A 24,439-nucleotide genomic window follows, 5' to 3' on the forward strand; every position below is an offset into this window, starting at 1 on the left:
TGACTTAATGTGTCTATGTGTGTGTATGTGTTTGCCTATGAGCAGTATGGAAAATGTGTAAATTTCATTGGGAAAAATTGGAAATTTAAGAATTTCAGTTACTCAGAAGTTAGCAATCACTAATTTTGGCAATACTTTACTGTCAATTTTAAATTTGAACATGACGTGAAAACTACTGATACCTAATGAACTGATGGGGTAGATTATTAGATTAGAGAAATTATTCTCTTGGTATTTATACTTCTCCTTGCTTTTTTGTTTTAAAGCTCTCTTCCAGAATTGTGTTCTCCAGAATGTCCTTTCATTTCAGTATGGTTGTGAGTTTGTCGTAGCCAGTTGGTGTCATGTTCTCAGTAGCTTTGTTGCCAGTGATGTCGAAAGGGAAAGAATGAGATCTAGATTTTTCTAAATCTTAAGGTTAGAAATGACTTCTGAAGTCTCTACTAATCCTACACTACTCTGAGCATCTTATTTCCCTTTTGGGTCACAAAACTGGGAATGGAATTTCGATATTCGATTTTAGGGTGAAAGCCCATTTATTGACCAACTCAGAAATTGCTTTTTTATGCCTATTAGGCACTGTTCTGGGGATGCAAAGGCAGTTTTGGTGCCTGCCTTTGTAGGGCTATCCTTGAATAAGTCTTTCATTTTTTAAAACAGGTATCAAGTCCTGAGCTGAGGACAGGTTAGCCTTGTGGGGTAGACTCCCACTTTGTTCTTCATGCAAGCCTTAATGATTCTGATAGTTTATGCTGGAAATGCTGGAGAAAGCCTAAGAACACCACAGGTGGTTCCTCTTTCTGCTCTCTTCAGTTTGCCACGTTGAGTTGCTCAGTTGCCTTCTGACCAGAATCCAGCTCTTTGGGGAAGGCTGAAGTAAACCCAACATTACACTCCTCCCCTTTGTAAGTGCCATTTCCCAGAGCTGTTGGGAGGGTTTCTTCAGTTGCATCAACTTTGTAGGTCATTTTTGTGTTATCTGTAAAGTTGAAAAGGGTCATGGGTTAGGACGAACAAAAGAGTGATTAAAAAACTTCTTCTGTCTGGGGGATAATATCAACTTACCCTTAGGGTATGCTCTATTTTTTTCTCTTGTCTCTTGACCACCTCTCTCCCCATGACTTAGTCAAACTGAGGAAAAATTAGGTTTCCCCTCAACAACTCTAATGATAATACTAGAAACAAAAGGTCTAATAAAGAGCGCTAAGGTCTAGAGAACACTGACTCTGCTTCACTCCATCTCTATCATCTTAGTACAGCGGTACAGTTGGGGAGTTGAGTTCATGTAAGCAGTGCTTGACTTGCATTCGGGGAGCCAGTAGGGGCAGGGAGCACAGCGCTGTAAGTGGGAAGTCTTCCCAGAGGGTTTCCATACGCCTGCTGTGGTGTTGGGTTTACTTCTGCGTACATGGTGGTAGCAAGGAGATATGCTTAGGGTTCACTCTTCCGTTTTCCCATCTTTCTAGAAGGGTATAAGAGTCCAAAGCACAAAAACTGACAGATCCTTAAACTTGAACACCACTTGGGCCCAGACAGTATGTGAGATGAGTAATTTTCACTTAGTTTTCTCACAAGGATCTTCCTACATACGTTGATGTCTAGAGCCAGAGGCTGTAGAAAATGGCCTCTTGGCATTTCAGCCCTTTCTGGTACTAAAACCGCAAGCCTGGGGATCTGGAATTTTTTTTTGTTAAGAGGGTGGAAATCTTGAATGGTAACAAATAGCTTGAGTTGCTCTTGGAGAAGTATCAGACTGCATACTTACCCACAGCTCTGTAGTTTTCAAGCAGAGCTGAGTATAAAAATGGTTCATAAGTAATGATCAGTTATTGGTTCCTTTTTGACTGCTTGATAACCAAGATTACATCTTTTAAGTAACTGTAAGTCTTCATTTGTTACTGTAAGATAAATTCTACCAGAGTAAGTTGTATCTTCTAGGGTGTGAATAAGTCTCTGGGTCTTGAGGAGGTCTTCAAGACATCCTCAAGTTCATGGGAAGTTGAGTCGGTTAAGAATGAGTGGTTAAGATGAATATACTACTAATGTTTAGAGTTATAAAATACTGAAATATGTTGCCAAATGAGATTGAGTTTTCTGGGTTTGAAAAAAGATACTGAAGAAAAACGAATATTTGATGTTTACTTTGAGGAAAGGAGTCAGTGCGCTTTCTTGAAGTTTGTATCTTGAAGAGAATGAATACTCTTGAGCATCTTAAAAAAGATGCTGTAGGCTAGGAATTTGTGAATCCAGTAGTAATTAGATTAAATCTAGATTAATGTGAATCCAGTAGTAATGATTAAATCTAGATTAATAGTCGACTTTTTGTTACTGTGTAACCAGAGTTGGAATCCTCATTTTTTGATTTTGGTTTATTAGACTGCATTGCTTTCATGTTTTCCCTCATAAAGCAATGCCAGTGGTGCTGGGGCTCTGACCTGGTTTCATGGCTTGAGAACCTACACTTAACACAGAATCTTACTGATGCCATAACCATGTAATGCTTAAGACAGTTCTGTCTGATTCATCCTAAGTCCTGCATGGTCTTCCCCAGTTAAAGCAGCCCAAATCCCACCATGAGGCAAAGTCCACAGCTTACTCTCCCAGTGAAAATGAGATGCACTTATTATCGGTAGTTTGATTCTTTGGAATTCCTTCCTGCACATTGGTGCTGTGTGGTTCCTAATGACTTTATGGGTTACAGCCCCTCCTGAAAGGTCCTTGCCAGAGACAGTTGCTGGCGAAATCATGTCCCAGGTGAGAGTAGAGCTCAAAGGGGAATGATTCAGTACTTACCGCTGGAATGCTTGCATTTCTCATAGCACCTAAAGATGGCAACAAGGAGAAGCCCTTCTCCAACCTGGAAAATCATATAGAGGAGAGGAAAGAAGAAAAGTGGTCCGATGACTTCAGGGGGGAAGGTCACATTGAGGATGGTGGAGCAGAGTTGAATATTTTGGCATCCAGTCTCCATGCTGACAGTGCGTTTGCATCTGTGTTGATTAAAAAACAACCAAATGCCTTCAGAGAAGGGACGTAAGGGTGCAACTTCACTTGCTCATCTTTCTCCCAAATACTTTATAAGACAGACTGACAGTCCAACACAGAAAGATGGAACTGAGCCATGTGCACAGGGTTTTGAGAAAAGTCAAATCGATGCATCTCTTAGGTCACTAATCCAGCCTTGTGGAAGATGGTGACTAGTAGGTCCATGTTGGGGAGTTTTTAATGAGGGAATTTTTGATTAGCTTAGAAATCTACAGTTTGTCACTTGTGGAATTACCAAAATGAATTTTGGAGAAAATGTCTGCTTCCGGGGAGAAAAAATATGAGCCAGTATCATTCATTGGCACATGTTGGTTACATATAGGACAATCAGGATTTCAGCGTAAAGTAAAAACTTGTCTAAATGTCTGGGAACCTTGTCCTGTGGTCCGATCTCTGGCTTGGATGTCTTCAAAACACAACTGAAAGTTTGGTTCCATGATCTGCCTTTAGAACACATTCTCTTGCTTTACACTTATGGGCTAAAGAATGTACTGTTATATTTATTTATTTATTTTGTACTGTTATATTTAATACATTTTATTTACTGAATTGCAGTTAGTGATTAAAATAGTTCTTTGCTGAAAAATTGTGAGCACTGTCTCTGCACATTTATTATAAAGTTGCCGCCCCAAGGTGGTGTGTTACAACTAAAACCTAGACAGAAAAGGAGGCAAAGGGGAAGGGATCCGTTTCCTCATCCAGGCTTGTCATGAAGACATGGAGCTACTCCGCTGCCCTTTACTACCAGGGAGTTGGGCAGGTGGTGGCATCTAGGCTCTGCTAGGGAGCACTTCGCCATGAACTGTTCCTCTTTGCATGATTAGATACCTTTGGATTTTGTTTCTTTGTGTTATTCATCCAGTACCTTTCCTCCCCACTGTTCCTCAGTCCAAATTTCCTTGTTCCATTTTTGCATTTGAATATATTGCTTAAAAATTATCTTCCCCAGGTTGTGGATCTTATCTTTATCCTGAGAGGTGTGGGACAGTGGAACCTAAAATAATAATACCTACCGTCCATTGAGGCAAAAAAGAGCAGAGAGAAGGTAGCCTAGCAGGAAGCCGATGAAAGGCATCAGGGAGGAGGTGGCCAGCAAGTGTGGTGTCATGACAAACAAGATGCTCTTGCCCACGTTGAGGGCGGAGAGCACTACAACAGCCACACTGCACAAAAGCAGGAGGATGATCCCTCCCTGCAAAGAAGGACGAGAAGAAAAGGCAGTTAGAAGGCTGTGGGGATATGGAGGAGCACAGAGGGCTAGGGAAACACTGGTGGATATGGAAGGTGGAAAACATTTTAATAAACGTATTTGAAGTGGAAGGGAATACGCAAGACCTTTATCATCATCTTGGATTTCTTATCTGTAGCTGGGCAGCTTCCTGGAGGTCATAGATCTGATTACCATGTTACTGAAAGCTCAGCCAGACAGTTTCTGATAGACATCTCTGAGTAGCGGGTTTTCAGTGAAGTGCTGTGACTCTGAAGGGTGAGACTATTCAGCCCTCTGGCAAAGTGGATATTGTAAATGAAAGTTCTCTTTACACATCCCAACAATACTTTGGATGCTCTGGATATTTTGGAACTGAGTAGAAGCTGTTCTTAGAACCTGTCATACTTGTCTTAAATGCCTCTTTTATGGGTAGGGACTTCATCTATTTTAGGATGAATCTGATTTCTGGAAGTTGCCGAAAGTCATTTGAAGCAACGCTGGTTAAAGCAGGTAATGAAGTCAGATAATGTGGTTTTAGATCTAAATGATGTATAGGGATGAGTGCTTTTCTTGAGTGACTTGCAAATTGGGATGATAGGAAAGTTCCTAAAAGGAGTTTCAAATAGCTCAGGTAATACTGGGATCTTTAGAAACAGTGCAGGTCCACCCTTCCCCAGGTAAGAGCTGTGAAAGCAGCTGTCATCAGGAACAATGGTATGTTTTTATTTTAAAATTATGACTTTATAGTTGGATCTTAACACACCACTTAGAATTTTCAGTAGGCAATTTATCATGAAATTAGAATGTTAAGAATTTTCTCTACTAACGAGGATTCAGGGTTTCAAAGTGTGTTATATGTCTGCATTTTAGAGAGTGACATGTAAACTGATGAAATACTTTCATAAACTGAAGCTCTCATCTTCTGAGTTGAGGTGTTTAGTCAATAACTTGTGTCCGACTCTTTGCAACCCCATGGACTGTAACCACCAGCCTCCTCTGTCCATGGGATTTCCCAGGCAAGAATACTGGAGTGGGTTGCCATTTCCTTCTCCAGGCGATCTTCCTGACCCAGGAATTGAACCCTCATCTCCTGCGCTGACAGGCGGATTCTTTACCACCAAGCCATCAGGGAAGCCTCGTCTTCTCAGTAAAAGTGTGTGCAGCAAACTTTGCTTGAACTTACTGTGTTCTGTAATGGTTATGGTTCCATTTCCCAGCTCATTTCACACCTGTGTTTGGTATTTCCTAAGGCTCAGACGGTAAAAGCGTCTGCCTACAATGGGGGAGGACCCAGGTTCGATCCCTGGGTCGGGAAGATCCGCTGGAGAAGGAAATGGCACCCCACCCCAGTACTCTTGCCTGGAATATCCCATGGACGGAGGTGCCTGGTAGGCTACAGTCCATGGGGTCGCAAAGAGTTGGACACGACTGAGTGACTTTGCTTTCACTTTAATGCGATTTTTTAAAAAAATGTGGTAAAATATGTAGAACACAAAAGTTGCCATTTTAACCATTTCTGAGTATAGTTTAGTGGCATTAATTACATTCACAGTGTTGTCCTAGTGACAGTTTAACATTTATTTATATTGCTCTAATTGCAACAGCACAGTTCAGCCTGTGTTTCTAAACCATGTTGCAACTGATAATCATATAAAACAACACCTGTACTGTTGGTGGTTCTGTCCCAGGATAGGAAGGAATCTCACTGGTAACAGCGTGGTTTAAGTTTTATCAAGAGACTATTAACTGATGTAACTGACAGGGAAGCCTGGAGTGCTGCAGTCCATGGGGTTGCAAGAAGTTGAACACAACTGAGTGACTGAACAACAAAAATTAACTGATTAACTGCTTAGTTCACCCTTGGGTTTTGAGTTAATTTCTCCTTTTGGATTTTTGCCTCTTGGGTTTGTCCTCTACCTGATGTCCAGATTTTGTTCTGAAGAGTGTAATGAAGAATGTAGGAGGTATTGGGCTACAAGGATTGTCTGTGAATCCGGAAGCCCTCTTTCTCTGCGTGAGTATTAAGCCCTCATTCTCATTCTCCCATTCTTGGGGCCTTTAGAGTGGCGGTGAGCATAGACATGGATGTGACCCAGGTGTGAAAACTGGCTTAGCCCTCCTCAGGTGTGTAAACTGGTGAGTCATTCAGCTTTTTGAATGAGGTTGACAGCACAGCACCTAGCATCTTAGAACAACTGACTGCGTTGTAGCTTGTAGGGAAGGGAGTGGAGCTTAACACCCCGGCTTCTTGTCACTCTCAGATCTCCTGCCCATGACCTCTTGCTGAGAAGAGAGGCCGCAGTCATCGTCGTTTCATAGGTCACCATGTTGTCTGTCTCCTGCATTGCCCTGTCACTGCCGACTGAAGCTGTGATGAGTGTGCGTCCATTGATGGGCAGCCAGCTCAGCTTGCCAGTGATCCAGGAGATAACCTGGCCTAACTCTTCGCATGTAGGTGACCTGGTAGGTGAGTGACCCAGTGAGGAAGTCAGTCCTCTCATTTAGGGAGTTTGTAGAGTTACAGAGAGGGGGAGGCAAGAGCAGAGACAAGTGTGAAAATTTGGACACGGAGGCCTGCAGGCTGCAGAAGTCACAAGGTGGCATAAACTGAGACAAAGGAGAGTCAGGTCATTGATCAGTAGCAGCAGGTGTGGGGAAAGCGTAGGTAGCGTGGTTGAGCCAGTGTCAGGGTGGGATCCTTATTATAGTGAGAATAGTGAGGCTTATGTTAAGAGTGACACCTGGCTGGTGTCATGCTCAGGCTCACCAACTTTGTAACCACATAGGCTTGAATGAACTCCTGCATGGGTGAGTTACAGTATTACTTGAATCACCTTTCCAAATGGTGAAAATGTTAGTTGCTTAGTTGTGTCTGACTCTTTGTGATCCCCTGTAGCCTGCCAGTCTCCTCTGTTCATGGAATCTTCCAGGCAAGAATACTGGAGTGGGTTGCCAATTCCTTCTCCAGGGGGATCTTCCAGACCCAGGTCTCCCACATTGCAGGCAGATGCTTTACCATCTGAGCTACCAGGGAAGCCCAAATAGGACATCCTGAAAATTGTATCTTGGTGTGTCTGAATGTGACCTCTCACTAGGGAATGCAACTGGTTGAGCAGTTGATGTGATTTTTATGTGATTCTTTGTTACTGGCTCCTGTCTTTCCAGTCTAGGCATATCTCAGCCCTTTTAATGTTCTCTGGGGTCATTTGCTGTAGAATTGAGTCATGGATGTATAACAAAACAGGAATGAGAGACATTCCCTGGGCCTCAGTTATTCTGTATATAAAATGGGAATAAGGCAGGAGACTACTTCATCTTGAAGCCCTCTCTAGCTTTAAGATCTGAGATTCTTTTTTCCATCCTCAGAACACTTTCGTAAAAAAATTGAAGTGTACTTGATATACAATGTTGTGTTAATTTCTGTTGTACAGCGAAGTGACTCAGATATATTTCACATTCTTTTACATTTCATCACAGGATATTGAATATAGTTCACTGTGCTATGCAGTAGGCCCTTGTCCGTCCATTATGTATATATCAGTTTACTAACCCCAAACCGCCATTCCATCCCTTCTCTACTGCCCCTCTCCCTCTTGACAACAAGTCTGTTCTCTATGTCTGTGAGTCTGTTTCTGTTTCACAGTTAAGTTCATTCATGTCATTTTAGATTCCACGTATAAGTGATATCTTACAGTATTTGTTATTCTCAGAAGAATACTTAGATCAGGAGACATGTTCTTATATCAGTTGCTTTTGGGGTTCTAGTCTCTGGTTTCACCTATAAAGTGGAGGAGGGCAGAGTTGCTTTAAGTGATACTAGGGGTCATTTCACATTTTTATCTTCTGTGATATATATTTTCTTTTGTTCCTACATTCCACAAGCTCTTTAGTAAGTGAGATGATAGGTTCATGTCTCTGGTTTTCTGTTTTTCTACTAATGTGTAGGAGAGACAGGATTTGTCCTTTATTCCTTTGTTTATTCTCAGGCATTAGATGTGAGTGTTGAGAATTCAGTGTTAACACACAGCCTTGGGATCTTGCTTCTTGCAGGTGGGTGGGGAATAAAAGTGAGTGGTATTTTTAATACAGTACGATCAGTGCTAGGAGGATGTTGGGTGATAAGGGAGCAAATAGGACACACATTCTGTCCAAGCTTGTGGGTTAAGAACAGCTTCCTAGAGGAGGTGCTAATTGTGCTGAGACTTGAAGGACGTGTCCAGTGAAAGGTGGTGGTGAAGGAGGTGGGATTTTGGAGAGAGGAGTATTCCAGGCAGAGGGAAGGGCATGTGCAAAGAAAAGAGCTGACCCTGGAGAGGTTGGTTGAGACCAAATCAAGAAAGGACTGAGGAGCCTCATGACTCCTGGGGTAGAATAAGGAACCAATGAGGGGCTTTAAGAGTCGAGTGACATGATAGTTTGTTCTTTCCAGACTCAGGTTAAAATTAGGTAAGGGAACCAGGTTAGAAGACTGAGTAGCTCAGTGAGCGAGGAGAGTGGCCTGAGTGAAGACAGTGGATGCAGGGATGGAGAGACATGGGCTCAAGCAAGAAACGGCAGAACTGGCAATCGGTGATCATTGTGGGTGGGGAGGGAGGGAGGACGTGGAGAGTGGCTTTCTGGTTTCTGGCTCAGGCAGTTGGGCACATTAAATGCTTCAGTGAGATGATCACACAGGGAGGAGGGAAGAGCAAGTTTGAGGAAATGGTTTAAATTTAAAACATACTGAGTTTTAAATGCCTGAGACATATTCAGTAGAAAGATTTGGTAGTTAATACATGGTTGCTGGAGTCAGGAGAGATGTGAGAGCTGAAGATACTGTTCTGGTGGTCGTCAGCTTGTAGATGGCTGTTGAGTTGGGCCAGATCTCATGGTGGGAAGGTCCCGGGCTTAGGTAAGAAAAGCAGAAACCTTGGGCTGAATGCAGAGAAGTAACCTTTGCCAGAGGAACTCAAAAGGAAGTTTGAAAAGAAATGCCAGAGAGGTGGTAGGAAAGCAGGTGCCCTGTCACTGAAGCTGAGGAGAAGGATTTCTGAGGTGGAGGCAGTGATCAGCCATATCAAAAACTGCTAAAAGAAGAGTTGAGTCAAGTCTGTTGGATTTGGTGAAGGAAGTGGAGCAGATGGTCATCAAAATGTGAGTGGATGGGAGACCGAGGAGTAGACACTGATCGATGAGGGTGGTCACTGGAGAACAGCCCTGGGGGCTGGGTGGGCGTGGAAGGTAGGTGGGGGCAATGGGTGTCTCCTGGGACATGGCTAGGAAGGGGAGGAAAGACAGGTGTTGGCTGAAACAGGAAGTACAGTCCAGTGACGACTTACTAAAAAAAGGAGAGATGTAAACCAGAACCGACGTTGATTGGGAAGAATTAATATGGTGTCATTCTAGAAATGAGAGTGAGGAGGAGGCTGTGGGGATAGAGGATATGATGAATAAAAGGAGATTACTGAGAAGCAATGGTGAAAGCAGAAGATGCCGTCCAGAGCAGAGTGTAGTGATCAGCCATTTGGCAGGAGACTTCACATCTTCCAACAGGTCGGGAGGGGAACTGGCCGTGGTGTTAGGACTGCACCAGGGCAAGGGCAAAAATCTACCTTTGACGATGGTACTGTGAAAATTGAAAGACCCTGGAAACCCGACCAAGCCTCTGTTCCAGGCCTAAAGCTGCTGCCAGGCCTTGCGCTTCCAAGTAGTGTACCTTGTAGACCGGCTCAAAGGCGTAGACCCAGGGCCAGGAACAAAAACAGGCCTTCAGGAAGCAGAGTTTATACTGAGGACAAAGTTGGCACTTGTATCCCAGGGATGAGCAGTGAACCAGAGGAGAGACTGATGGGGACTGAGCTCCAAGGTCATAAGAGTTGGCAGAGGGAACTCTTAAGGGTCTGTTTTTTCCAAAGGCAAGACAGTGGCATGATGCCCTCATAGCATTCCCCCACACCCTTTGGGACCAACTCTCCACTTTCCTCCCATCCCATTCCCAAAGTGCTAGGAGTGTGCCTACCAGCTCTCTGGTCTCTTCCCCTCCACCTTCTCATCTAGTCAGCCATGTCTGCCTTTGGTCTCCCTCTGAACTCCTCTATTCAGGCATTTCCTTAGGCTTACCCAAATCTGACCCTTTCTTCATGGTTTGGCTCAGGACCACCCCTCCTTCCATCCTGCAGAGAAACCTTTCTTGACTACCTGGCCCTTACTGACCTTACCTTCTTGCATTCTGCCAATGCCTGACTATACACTGCTGGGTCTTGTTTATCGCGTGTACTGATTTTCTGCGAGTAAACTCTTTGAGGACAGTGAATCCTTAGAGAGTAGCATAAAACTTAACATCTAGTAGGTACATGATAAAAGCTTAATTATCAAAATGATTGTATGTTGTGTGTAGTGTTTTCCTTTTTTTCCTGCTAACGCTTCAGAAATACTCTGATGTGCATTACCATCTGATGAAGTAGGTTGTAGCAATAGCAGACTTTTTTTTTTAAGCAAGGAAAGAAAACTGACACAGAAAAAGCCCAAATGACTCGGTTCAAGCCATTCACTGCTATGATGGTGGGGTTCTCACTCCCTGCCCAGACCCCCAGGTTCTTACCTTGGTGACGTAGGGTACGTATTGTGGCCGTTTGGATTTGAGGATGATGCCTATGGTGCAAGGGATGAGAATCAGGAACAGTGATATCACGATGCCGCCGTAGGGCACCTTGTCCTTCAGGGACCCGTCGTAGATGCCCCTGGAGTAAAGGTACAGGAGGAGGGGCATCATGCCCAGGGCAAAGAAGGTGGAGCAGGTGGTCATCACGATGCTGAGAGGGAGACAGGAAAAATGCAGAGAGAGAGCGCGCTCATTAATTCAGGCATACCTCATTTCATTGCAGTTCACAGTTGTGTTTTTACAAAATGAGCGTTCATGGCAATCCTGCATCAAGCAAGTCTGTTGGTGCTGTTTTTCCAACAGCATTTGCTCATTTAGTGTCTCGTCATGTTTTAGTAAGTCTCGCAGTATTTCACACTTTTTCATTGTATTTGTTACAGTGATTTTTGATATTACTATTGTAATTGTTTAGGGGCACTGCGAGTCACGCTCGTGTAAGATGTCGAACTTCAAGGATGTAAATATTGTGTGTGTTTTGACTGCTCCCCCTTTTCTCTCTCCTCGAGCCTCTTTGTTCCTTGAGACACAATACTGAAATTAGGCCAATTATGAACCCTACACTGGTCTCTTAAGTGTTCACGTGAAAGGTAGAGTCAGATGTCTCTTATGTTGTTAAGTTAAAAGGTAGAAATGTTTACTCTTAGGAAATTCTGTGGAAATCCCAGGCAGGCTGAAGGCCAGGCCTCTTGCACCAAACAGCCACGTTGTAAGTGCAAGGGAAAAGTTCTTGAAGAAAATTATAAGTGCTACCCTAGTGAACTCACAAATGAGAAGAAAGCAAAACAGCCTTATGGAGAAAGTTGTAGTGATCTAAAGAGACAATCAAACCAGCCACAAAAGTCCCTTAAGCCAAAGCTTGATCCAGATCAAGGCCTGAACTCTCTTCAGTTCTAGGAAGGCTGAGAGAGGTGAGGAAAGTGCAGAAGAAACATGCATGTTTCTTGACATATGCATATATATGCAAGTGCAGGGTGAAGCAGCAAGTTCTCATGTAGAAGCTGCAAGTTATCCAGAAGGTCTTCCTAAGATCATCAATGACGATGGCCATGCTAAACAGATTTTCAGTGCAGGTGAAACAAAAGAAGATGAATCTACAGCTCCCATAGATAGTAACTCCTCTGACGGATCTGTGCAAAGTTAACAGAAAATCTTCAGGAAAGGATTCACTATTCTAGATGGCTATTCATGATTCCTGAAAGAGGTCAAAATATCAATGTTACAGGAGTTTAAAAGAAGCTAATTGTAACCCTCGTGGATGACTTTGAGCAATTCAAGACTAGTGGAGGAAACAATTACAGATGTGACTGGTGAAAATAGCAAGAGAACTAGAAGTGGAGCCTGAAAATGTGACTGAATTGCTGCAACTCATGGTAAAACTTGAATGGATAAGGAGTTGCTTCTTACAGATGAGCAAAGAAAGTGGTTTCTTGGGGTGGAATCTACAACTTGTGAAGATGCAGTGAAGATTGTTGGAATGACAACAGAACATTTAGAATTTTATGTAAACTTAGTTGATAAAGCAGTGGCAGGGTTTGAAATGATTGACTTCAATTTTGATAGAAGTCCTACTGTGCATAAAATGCCATCAAACAGCGAAATCATTCGTGAAGAAAGAGAAGGGAAGAGTCAATCAATGGGGCAAACTTCACTGTCTTATTTTAAGAAATTGCCACAGCCACCCTCACCTTCAGGAGCCACCATCCTGATCAGTCAGTAGCTGTCAACATTGAGGCAACACCCTCTACTGGCAGAAACATTACAACTTGCTGAAGGCTCAGATGATGGTTAGCATTTTTTAGCAATAAAGTATTTTAAAATTAAGGTATGTGTATTTTTTTAGACACAATGCTATTGCACCTTTAATAAGTTACAGTATAGTTTAAACATAACATGTATATGCACCAGGAAACCGAAAAATCCGCATGACTTACAATATTGTGATATCCTGCTTTATGGTAGTGGTCGGAAAATGGACTTGCAGTATCCCCAGGGCATGTCTGTACTATTTGTGGTGTGCCTGCTATGTGCCAGGCATGGCCTGAAGAATCTTACATACGTTGCTTTGTTTCCTCTTCCCAGTAGTTGGAGGAGGTAAGCATACCATCTCCTTTTTACTGATGAGGAGGAAGCTGGGGACTTGAAGCGTTGTGACTTGCCTAGGATCACAAAGGTGGGAAGGCTGAGGCAGGATTTGAACCCACGTCCCTGTACACTTCACTGTGAAAGGAGCCATTTTGATCTCCTCCATAATAGAACTCTTTGCTCTCTATACTTGTACATATGCACAGCCCATTTTGAAAAAAGCTGTGCGATCCCATCACTGACTGTAGCCCATTGGATTGTAGAATAACACCTGACCTACAGTGGCTAAGTGCCTGCCTTTAGAGCCTAGGGCATGGCTGGACATAGTGGTTCTGTGACTAAAATAACAAAGATCAAGCACGTCAAGAGCATTTTCTCTCAGGGACTTTGAATGCGTACAGAATTACAGAGCACTTGGTCTTCGAGAGTGGGCGGCATGGGAGGGATTTCAGGCAAAAACCAAAAAACATGCAAAGAAAAAGCAGTAAACAGAGGTTATGATGAAGTGTGAAAGTCACTCATTCTTATCTGACTCTTTGCAACCCATAGTCCATGGAATTCTCCAGGCCAGAATACTGGAGTGGGTAGCCTTCCCCTTCTCCAGGGGATCTTCCCAACCCAGGGATTGAACCCAGGTCTCCTGCATTGCAGGTGGAATCTTTACCAGCTGAGCCACAAGGGAAGCCCATATGATTAAGAGGACTGTGTAAAAAAAAGGAAAAAAGTTAATTGAAGGAGCACAATAGTGGAGTATTAGAGAAGGCAGCAATAGTTACCCACTGTTAAGTGACAAGATAATCTGGTCATCAGACCTGTTTTATATCTTGAATAATATTCTAGTCCCCAACACTTGAGGACTTCTTAGGTGGTGCTAGTGGTAAAGAACCTGCCTGCCAGTAAAGGAGATGTAAGGGATGTGGGTTTGATCCCTAGGTTGGGAAGATGCCCTGGAGGGCGTGGTGGCCCACTCCAGTATTCTTGCCTGGACATTCCCATGGAGCCTGGCAGGCTACATTCTGGTCTGAAGCAGCATGCACCCGTACACACACCCAGCATTGATAATCTCATGTCCTTTATGTTTTGGCTTATCTTTAACATTATTTAAGATAAATTGAGTGTGAGTTTCAGATCTTGAATAATAATGTATCTTCCCAATTCTCATTTGTATCCTAACTGTCCTATTGCTCTCTGCATTTGGAATCTCATCCTTGTTAATCTCAGAACACTGTAAGAAGAGGCCCTTCAGGAAGACCAACGGAGAGAGGAAGCTGCTAGGGAACATTCTTGGATTTGTAGACATTTACTCTACAATATATGTTTTGGCTTCCATTCTAGTGAGAAGGTTGGGGATGTGGGGTTGATAGGACCCCAGGAAAGCTGCATGAAGTGTGTGTTCCTCCTCTCCATAGCCCTATTCACTATCGACACTTATTCATTGCTTTTATAGATATCAAATATGACTCAAATGACCATCAACTACATCCTAGTCCAAAGGGTCTGGAGTATAGCCATCAAGAACATAATTGGTGGATGTATCACAAGGAGTCAGAAGCTGAGGAGAGACCCTCAAAAGATACTGTGGACTGAATAATGGGAACCTCCCCACAACATACTCATGAACACCTAGAACACTTAAGCACATACTCCAGCTTGTAAGAAACTGAGGGAGGTTTCCAGGCACTAGAAACAAAGAATGTTGAGCAATTAGTAGGTAGACTTGTGCTGAAGCTGCAGCATGTGGAGTAGGTGGTAGGGTGTTAGTCTTGGTAATCTGGTGTTTAGGTTTTAATACCCAAGGGAGGGGCCAGAATTGAGACTTTAAGCCTATGAAAAAAAGGAGGTGAAACAAATGTTTACTCAGTAATCAATACTCTCTATGGGTTGAAAATGAAATCATAATGGAAAAAAGGAATAGAAGAATATAGTATTTTAAAATATGGGGAGATGACAGAGGATGAGATGGTTGGATGGCATCACCAACTCGGACATGAGTTTGAGCAAGCTCTGGGAGTTGGTGATGGACAGGAAAGGCTGATGTGCTGCAATCCATGGGGTCGCAAAGAGTTTGACATGAATGAGCAACTGAACTGACTTTGGATTAGACAATGATTTCTTAGATGTGATACCTAAATCACAGGAAACCAAAGGAAAAACAGGTAACTTTGACTTCAAAACTTAAGAAACTGCTTCAAAGGATACTCAAAATAAGTCTGCCACATAATGGGAGAAAATATTTGCAAATCATGTAAGTGTCCAGTGTCCAGAATATATAAAGAACTCATAATTCAACAGCTAAAAAACTCCAAATAACTCAATTTTAAAATGGGCAAAGGACTTGAATAGGCATTTCTCCAAAGATACACAGTTGGCCAACAAGCACATGAAAAGATGCTCAACACCATTAGTTATAAAAGAAATACAAATTAAAATTGATAATGAAATGATAAAGTGGTAATGAGATACCACTTTACGTCCCCTAGTAGAGCTAAACAATAAAAATGACGGATAAGTCTCGGTGAGACTGTGGAGAAACTGGAATCCTCTTATGTTTTTGATGGGCATGTTAAAATGGTATAACTGCTCTGGAAAAGTTTGACAGCTCTAAAAAAGTTAAACATAGAGTTATCTACTGCTTCTTGGTATATACCCATAAGGAAAGCATATGTTCACACAAGTACATACAAGTGTTCATAGCAACATTAGTTATAGCTGAAAAGTGGAAAATAAAATATTGATGGATAAGCAAATTGTGGTATATTCATGTAATTGAATATTCTTCAGCCATAAAAAGCAATGAAGTACCACTGTATATCAACTATCACATAGATGAATCTTGAAAACATGGCAAGAGAAGGAATCAAAAACAAAAGGCTAGGTATTATATGATTCCATTTACATGAAATCTATAGGGACAGAAAATAGATCTGTGGTTGCTGGGGGCTGGAGAGAGAGAATGGGGAGTGACTGCTAATGTGTTTAAGTTTCTTTGAGGGATGATTAAAATGTCCTGGAATTAGTGGTGATAGTTGTACATCGTGAATATACTATCAACTACTGACTTGTACACTTTAAAAAGGTGAATTTTATGGTGTGTGAATTGTATCTTAAAAAAATTAAAAATCCAGAGGACAAATATATTCATCCTTAGAGGAAAATTTATAGCTTGAAATGTTTATAAAGGAAAAGAAGAAAGATTATTAATTAATATAATTATATAAAATATAATTACCAATTTATATAATTAATGAGCTAAGCATTTTATTCAAGAGTTGGAGAAACTAAACCTAATGAAAGTAAGAAAATATTAAAGATGAGAGAATAAGCAATATAGTTTAATTGAGGATCAATTACACCAAGAGCAAATTCTTTACAAAGTCCGATAATATAAATACTTGCGGCAAGACTAGCCAAGAAAGAGGAGAATGGGGACAAACTGATGTTAGCATGAATGCAAAAAGAAAGATAATTTCTGATACAGTAGAGATTTTAGAGGACCATAGAAGAAAGCAAGGCTAGTCTTATATTTTCATTTTTGTATTCACACTGAATGGACAATTTCCTGGGAAATATAATCTACAAAAACAAAGTGAAGTTGAAAACCTGAATCAATTTAGACTCACTTAAAGACATTTATTAAACACTTTGAAACCTATTATCCAAACCTCACATTAATGTATATGATTTTACAGTAGAGTTCTGCTAAACATTCAAAGTATAAATCGTCTCAGTCTTATACAGAGTAAAGAAAGGGGAAACATGCCCCAAATTATATATGATTAGTATGATTTTAAAACCAAAGGTAAAAAAGTCAACAATACGAGAAAGAAAAATTAGGGACCATTCTCATTTATGAACACAGAAGCAAAAGTCACAAATAAAGTGTTACCTAGTGAATCTAGCCATGCCTTTATAAAATAATACAATGAACAAAATGGGTTTATCCCAGCATATAAAAATGGTTTAATATTAGGCAATCTACTGATATGTATCACTGCATTATTGGATTAAAGAAAAAAATGGTATCATAGATGTAGGAAAGTGTCATTCAACAAAATCCAGTGTTCATGCATGGCAAAAATCAGCACACTAGCAACAGAATGGATTCCCTTAACCTGAAAAGGGTTATCTGTCAAAAAACCTACAGGAAATAGAAAACCTAATGGTGAAAAATTAGAGGAATAAAGGAAGGATACCTGTTCTCATCACATCACCTGCTATAAATTACAGTCTGTATGTCTTTGCTAGCGTTGCAAAACAAGAGATAGGAAAACTATGTAGATGGGAAAGGAAGAAACTAAAATATGCCGATGATAGGACTGTCCACAGAGGAAATTCAAGTGAATTTCTATTATAACTAGTAGATAGAATCCATGAAATTCTGAATACATTAGCAATAAAAAATCAATTAAAAATTATACTATGAACAATTAGTAAATGAATTTTTAATTATATGGAAGAACTTCCTAATATGAAATGATTGAATAAAAGGAAACCTGTACCAGTTTTGTGGATGGGAAGATTCAGTATTGATTTATAAATTTAATGCAAACTTAACCAAACTTTCAGAAATAACTTGTCGACTTGAGAGTTAGTCTCAGAATTCAAATGAATGAGTAAAGGGTCAAAAATAATTAACATAATTTCCAAGAATAACAAGGTAGGGCAACTCCTTTCAATTATCAAGATTTATCATGGAGTTATAATTAAGAAAATGTGATACGGATGCAAGAATAGCCACATAGAATAGAAGAGAGATCTCAGACATAAACCCATGCTTATTTGAGCATCTGATCAACAAGAGGTGGTGTTACAAGTTGCTGGAAAAAAATTCACTGATCCTAGGAATTTTTTCTATTCATGTGGAAAAGATACAATTAGATCACAGAATACATATTAATAAATTAAAGATCTTCATGTGAGATGCAAAGCTTTAAAACTTCTCAAACAGGTGAATGTATATATGACCTTGAAGGCAGTTAAGTGTTTCTTAGATAATCCCCCAAATATAAAATGTCAAGGAAAAATATTAATACAGTTGGTTAAATTATAATACGCACTGTTTTATATCATTATCAAAACGTAAGGATAAGCCCCAAACTGGAAGTAGACTGTTGAAATATGTAAAAACAACAAATGACTACCAATTAATAAGAAGGAAGCAACCCCATCCCATAGAAAAATAGGCAAAGGGCATTATTTTCAGAAAGGACACCCGAATGGCCAACGAGATTTGAATAGGTGCTAGACCTCCCGTGAAAGTGAAAGTTGCTCAGTTGTGTCCAATTCTGCGACTCCATGGACTTCCATGGAATTCTCCAGGCCAGATACTGGAGTGGGTAGCCTTTCCCTTCTCCAGGGAATCTTCCTGACTCAGGAATCGAACCCGGGTCTCCCGCATTGTAGGTGAATTCTTTACCAGCTGAGCTACCAGGGAAGCCTATGATGAATTAAATTTAAAACCACCATGACATTTCACTTTGACCAGATAGCAAAATTGAAAAATCTGACAATTCCGAATACAGATGACGACACGGAGAAACAGGGATCTTCATACACTGCCCTGGGAAGTGAGAAGTAGAAAAACTACTCTGGATAGATGTTAGATGAAGAGGTGCGCACCTCAAGACCCAGCAGTCCTGCGCTTGTGTGTGCTCTCACATGTGAGCATAGGGGCAGCAGGCAGAAGACTTGCTTAAACAGGAAATCCGCACGAATGTCTGACGACAGGACAATGCGAGCAAACTATGGTGGTTGCGGTTTAGACGCTAAGCCATGTCCGACTCTTGCAACCCCGCGGGCTGTAGCCTGCCAGGCTCCTCTGTCCATAGAATTTTCCAGGCAAGAGTACTGGAGTGGGTTGCCATTTCCTTCTCCAGGGGATCTTCCTGACCGCGGATCGAACCCGGGTCTCCTGCACTCCAGGCAGATTCTTAACTGACTGAGCTACCAGGGAAGCCTGGTACAAACTATACTGCAGTTCAAATGCACAAAATCGCTCTTTTATTTTTAAACCTATCATCTCAAAGAAAGCAAGCTGTCAAATGATATGGGTAGTATGGTACAGTTCATATAAAGTTTAAAAGCATACAAATGCAGGAGTGTGTCTTGCTGATGGATATATACATATATAGTAATAGTATAAAATATAAAAGGGTTTGTGGAAGTGCTGAAAGTCAAATCCTGGGAGGTGCTCCCGTGAGTGTAGGGAGAGGGGAATGAGATTGGAAAGGCAATCGGTGGGCTACAGCGCTAGCTATTGATCTCTGCCTGGGAGAAAGGCCACACACGAAACTTGTGGGCTTGTTTTGATGACCTTGAACAGGGGTCATGCTTACTTTGGCTTGGCATGTCGGGAGCTTTGGAATTTGCTCTGGGACTTGGTGTGCCTTGTGTACTGGGGTGTGTGTGTGGGAGCCGTGCTCCCAGACCTCCTGATACCTCCTCCACACGTGCCAGGGCTGGGCTCTTGGCCTAAATTTCTGGTATCTGTAACGGTTGTGATCCTGTTACCCTGAAGGGCAGTGTTGGAAGGACAGTCCTGTTGTAGCTCTGAAACGAACCTGTCGTGTGGTAACGTTGTGAATCTGGGTTGCAGGCGGATTCTTTACCAGCTAAGCTGCCAGGGAAGCTGGCAACCCTTCTGCAACAGAATTAAGATATGGTCCAGGTTTCTCTCTACAGGACCCAGAGTCTGCTATGGACCTTGTTTAGGGGTCCAGGGACCAGGGGGAATGAGGACATTTCTTTTTTTTTTTTTTAAACCTTCTTGCTTAAATTCTCAGAGCACTGCACACAGCCTGCTTTGGGGCAACTGTATATACCCTGCTTGAGGGACAGGTTTTAAGCTCCTGTTAAAGGCATTGGCAGCAGAAGCTGAGGGAGCTGTGAGGGAACCGGTCAGCCTCTGGTGACGTGGGAGACTTCGGGGAACCTGAGTAGCTTCTGTCTCCTCCTGCCTAGTCTTTCGTGGTGGGGAGAGCTGTGAGAATCCTTGGGTTCTCTCCACAGCCATTGGCTCTGCTGTAGGCTGGATGAGGGGTCGGGGGGGAGCAGGTGAAACTGAGGGGTGGCATAGGTGGTCATCAAAGGGGCCCAGTTCTCCCTGGCCCTCTCTCCTCTGTCCCACAGGGAGGGAAATTTCTCTTGCCTGTGGGTCCACTGTCTTTTTTGAAGCATGACTCGGCATCCTGGAGGAAAGAGCTGCTGTGCCTGGCTTGCCTTGAAGGTCCACCCGGTGGGGGGGCGCCCAGCCTTCTGGAATATGCCTTCTCCCCCTTCCACCCACGAGGGTCTCCCTCAGCCTCACTCCAACCCTGAAGCAGAATGACTGGCAAGAGAGACCCTGGGACTGGCTCCAGACACAGCTTGCCCACAGATTCTCAGGAATCCTCTAGCAAGTCTCTGGACTTCAGCTTCCTCACATGTAAAGTGGAATTGGTCTCAACATTCCTTTCTAGTCCAGATGGGAATAGCATGGTATTGTACACAGGCCTCAAACCTGTAGCCTCTGGGTGGCATCTGGGCCTCTGACATGTACAGTTTGGCTTGCACAGTGTTTTAAAAAATTTGAAATCATTGCCAACAATTAAAAATTTGGAGATTTCACCTTTGAAGGGAGATTCTGTCTTCTGAAAAGCAGGAAGCTATGCCAGCCATGAGTTCCTCATCCCACAACATCCACGGCAGAGATGGATGGCATATGACCTGTGCAGGGAGGCCCACGCCTCAGAGGCTGGCGGTCACCCTCTGGCCACACCAGGCATTGAAGATATTTGAGTGAAACCACAGGCTTTGGAGTCCCCAGACCTCAGATAAATGTATTAACCTCTCTAAGGCTCAGTTTCCTTGTCTCTAGAATGGAGCTCCTTATAGCACCTCCTCATGGAAGCCGTATCAGGATCCCATGTAGAGTCTTTGGCCCATTGTCAGGCTGTCTTTTATTATCAGCACCATTATTGTTACTATAATACCTGTAACAAGTTGTCCCAGGTGAACTCAATCTGGAATTTGAAGTTTCTGGCAGCTTGTGATGGTGGAGGGTGAATGGGGTCAAAGGCCTGGTTTCATGTGTATGGGAGGTTGGTCTGTGGGAAGGGGCTTTATGGCAGAAGGTAGCTGTCCTGCAAAGTATTATCTCCTGAGGGGCCTAGGTGGAAGTGACAGCTCTCACCCAGGTGCCCAGACCAGGAGCCTGAGCAAGAGAGCATGAGTCACTGGAGGCGCCACTGGTGGAGGCCTAGAGCCTCTGAAAAGCAGGCATTGCCAAAGGGACCTGATTGGCACCCATTGGCTCAAGAGATTAGGACATCTGGTCACTCACACTTAGAGACTCCCCTACTATGCTTTACACTGCCTCCCACCTCCCCATGCAGCTCTGCTAATACAGAGCCATAAGGCCCCGAGTACCCTGCCAGGCTCCTCTGTCCATGGGGATTCTTCAGGCAAGAATACTGGAGTGGGTTGCCATGCTCTCCTCCAGGAGATCTTCCCAACCTAGGGATCGAACCCAGGTCTCCCGCATTGCAGGTGGATTCTTTACCAGCTGAGCCACCAGGCAAGCTTGCAACCCTTCTACATCAGAATTAAGATATGGTTCAGGTTTCTCTGTACGGGACACAGAGGCTGCATTGGGCCTGGTCTAGATCAGGTCAGGGGCTTGTTTTGCTGCAGGAAGGACCTGGATCAGATAAGGAGAAGAACTTCCTCATAGTGAGGTGGCTGAATACTGGACATGTTCGCATGAGAGACTGTACAAGCCAGGCTCTCTCTCCATCAAACACCTCAATGAGGGTTGAATTATATGGGTGGAGAGTCCAGAGCTTCTCAGGCGGCAGGTCCAGGTAACCCCCCATGATCACTATCATTTTTTCATTTGAGAATCAGCTCCAGCATCACTTGGCATCACCAGGAAGAGGATTCCCTACTTGGCTGGTTTCCTTAGTGCAGTTCAGTCAGGGGCAGGGTAGTGACAGGCACAAGCAGATGGGCTGTCTTGGATTTACTGCCCTGCCTGGCATGGAACAGCCTCTCCACTGAGGACTGAACCATAGGAGACAGGCTTGAGACGGGCAGTTAAGTAAGAACCAGAGCTCTTGTGCTGGTGAGTTTTCTTCAGCCAGCAGAAGCTGCTGCTGGAGCTGGAGCTGGTCTGACGTGGCCTTGCCCTGGGAAGCATTCCAGACGAGTCCCACCTCTTTGGAAGGACAGATATTCAGCCACCCCCTGCAGGATTCTGCCCTCACTGACTTCTGCTGTAATGATTTGGGTATGGGGATGCTGCTGTTGCCTCCTCCCAGTTTGGCTGAGGTGAGGCTTGTCCTGACATGGGACCCTGACCTGGTGCTGGGGGACTCCAGGATCTACCTGGCTGTGTCTTTGCGTTGAAGGGTTCTTGCCTCTGATGGGTGGAGAGGGGAGGTTCAGAGAGGACAGCCCACTTGCACAGACAGTTAGTTGGGGGGATCTTTGGTAATTCCTTCCTGCTCTGCAGGAACTGGAGGTTCTGAGCCGCCTTGATCTCCTTGGAGATCTTTGGGACTAATCTGCACTCCCTTTCGTATCTCTGGCCTTGAAGCAGAATTCTGCCCACCCTGGCTGATGGGTGAAAGTTCACCAGAGGTCCCTTTGCTTTAAATTAGTACAGTATTCCTTCAAGACAGTCCTTGCGCCCCATTTGCGACAACCCTAGGAGTAGGGGCGGGATCTCTCCAGGATGTCCCTGGACCAGCTGAGCCCCGTTGGCTTGGAGCCTAAGCCAAGATATACCCCAGCCCCTGCCCCCAGCCCAGTGGTTAGCTTTTGACCATAAATGGCTGACACCCCCTGCCCTAGCAGCCTCCCAGCCCCCATTCACTCCCCTCCTGGCTCTTCGCCTTGTCTGCAATCTCCGCAAGTCGCTTCCTCCTCACCCCCAGTCCTACCTCAGGTTCATGTCCCCCTTTATGGCCAAGGTGAAGATGTTGGAGAGGTTCCCCCCCGGCGAGCAGCCGCAGATCAGGATGGCTAGGGCCTCGACGTTGTTCAGCTGGAAGAACTTGCCCAGTCCAAAGGCAGTGAGGGGCATGATGCCAAACTGCGCCACCAGGGCGACGGCCAGCCCCTTGGGCCTCCAGAAGTGCGCCTTGATCTTGCTGAACTCCATGGTGCAGCCCAGCGAGAGCATGATGGCTAACAGCATGATCACCAGAATGATGCTCAGCGCCCGGTCGGTGGGCCGCTTGCCGAAGTTGTGCGGGAGGGAGAAGTTGAACGGGGAAGACTCATTGAAGGCCTCCATCCTCCTGGAGGGCAGCGGTGGAAGAAAGGCTGAAGACCCCGTGCACCCCTGGTTGGTCTACTGACTCCCTGCCCTGCCAACTCCCTGCCCTGCCCAGTCCTTGCTGGGTGCCTTCCTCAATCACTTCACAGGGCAGGGAGCTTCAGGGCAAAATGTAGATCTGAGCAAATAGAAGGATTATGCAACTGGCTGTTCTTTCTCTGGCTTTGGCCGCAAAAGAGAGAGAGTGTGACCAGAGCCTTTTCTGTAGGGCTGTTCTTGCCCCTCCTGAATTCCTCAGCCTCTTCTGCCTTCCCGGATGCCACTCACACCTCTTCTCACCTCCTGGCTGCTTCTGGAACAAGAGGCCTTATATTTCTTCTCCACATCCCCCCACCGCTCCCCCACTCCCACCCCTGAGCATGCCCACAGGCACTGTGTCCTGAGGACCGATCTGGGTCCAGCCCCTCTTTCTCTGCTCCGTCCCAGAGGCCACAGTTTCTCATTCAGGGGAAGGTGCCTCCCCTTGTCCAGACCCAAAGAAGTAACAAGAGTTGAATTTTACCTTTCCTTCTTGGAAAGGAGGTTGTGGGACAGAGGACAGGCGAATTACTGGCTTCTAGATGTATCCATGACCCTTCTCCTGGAAGAGGAGAAGTGCCTGTGTCCTTCCCACTCAGGCTGGGAAACTCTTGTCTTAACCCCAAACCTGGCCACACAAGTTCTGGGGGAGGAACATGCCCCCAAGCAGGCTTACCACCAGGGAGGAGCCTGATGGGATGACCCAGGGGCTCGAAGGAAGCCTGGGGGTACTTTGCCCAAAGGGCTGCTCTGAGGGAACCCTGGCTGGGGAGATGTATTGCAGTCAACAGCCCGAGGAGCCCTGCTGCTTGGGAGACTTGCCTAGAAGGAAGCAGGAATGCAGGTTTTTCCTGATTTCCTGACTGCTCTACTTTTGCTCTGCACCTATCCGGGAGCCAGGTTCTGGATGATGGTGGCAGTGGACAGAGGCAGGCACACCTGCTGGTCTCTCTCCTCCCATCGCAGCCTTGGAAAGTCAAGCATCTTCAGCGAGGGACAAGGAGCAGCATCAAAAGAATTGCCTCTAGCTTGGGCTGGAATCCAAGGGGCCTATATGGGATCTCATGTCTTCATCTTTGCTGAAACACAAGATAAGGAATTCAGTGTGAGGCTCCAGAGGATAGGA

At 44.1% G+C, this 24,439-nt stretch overlaps 1 protein-coding gene across 1 annotated transcript; it reads right to left on the reverse strand.

The window, feature by feature from the left end:
* Positions 1-809: 809 nt before the first annotated feature.
* SLC10A1 (solute carrier family 10 member 1) lies at positions 810-23,253 on the reverse strand. The gene is made up of 5 exons (XM_052646223.1): positions 22,898-23,253; positions 10,836-11,046; positions 4,059-4,237; positions 2,794-2,990; positions 810-979 (listed from the first exon to the last, which is right to left on the reverse strand). The coding sequence occupies exons 1-5, from the start codon at positions 23,251-23,253 to the stop codon at positions 810-812; spliced, it is 1,113 nt and encodes a 370-aa protein (XP_052502183.1).
* Positions 23,254-24,439: the final 1,186 nt, after the last annotated feature.

Source organism: Budorcas taxicolor, chromosome 10 (genome assembly GCF_023091745.1).
Source record: "Budorcas taxicolor isolate Tak-1 chromosome 10, Takin1.1, whole genome shotgun sequence".
NCBI classification, from domain to species: domain Eukaryota; kingdom Metazoa; phylum Chordata; class Mammalia; order Artiodactyla; family Bovidae; genus Budorcas; species Budorcas taxicolor.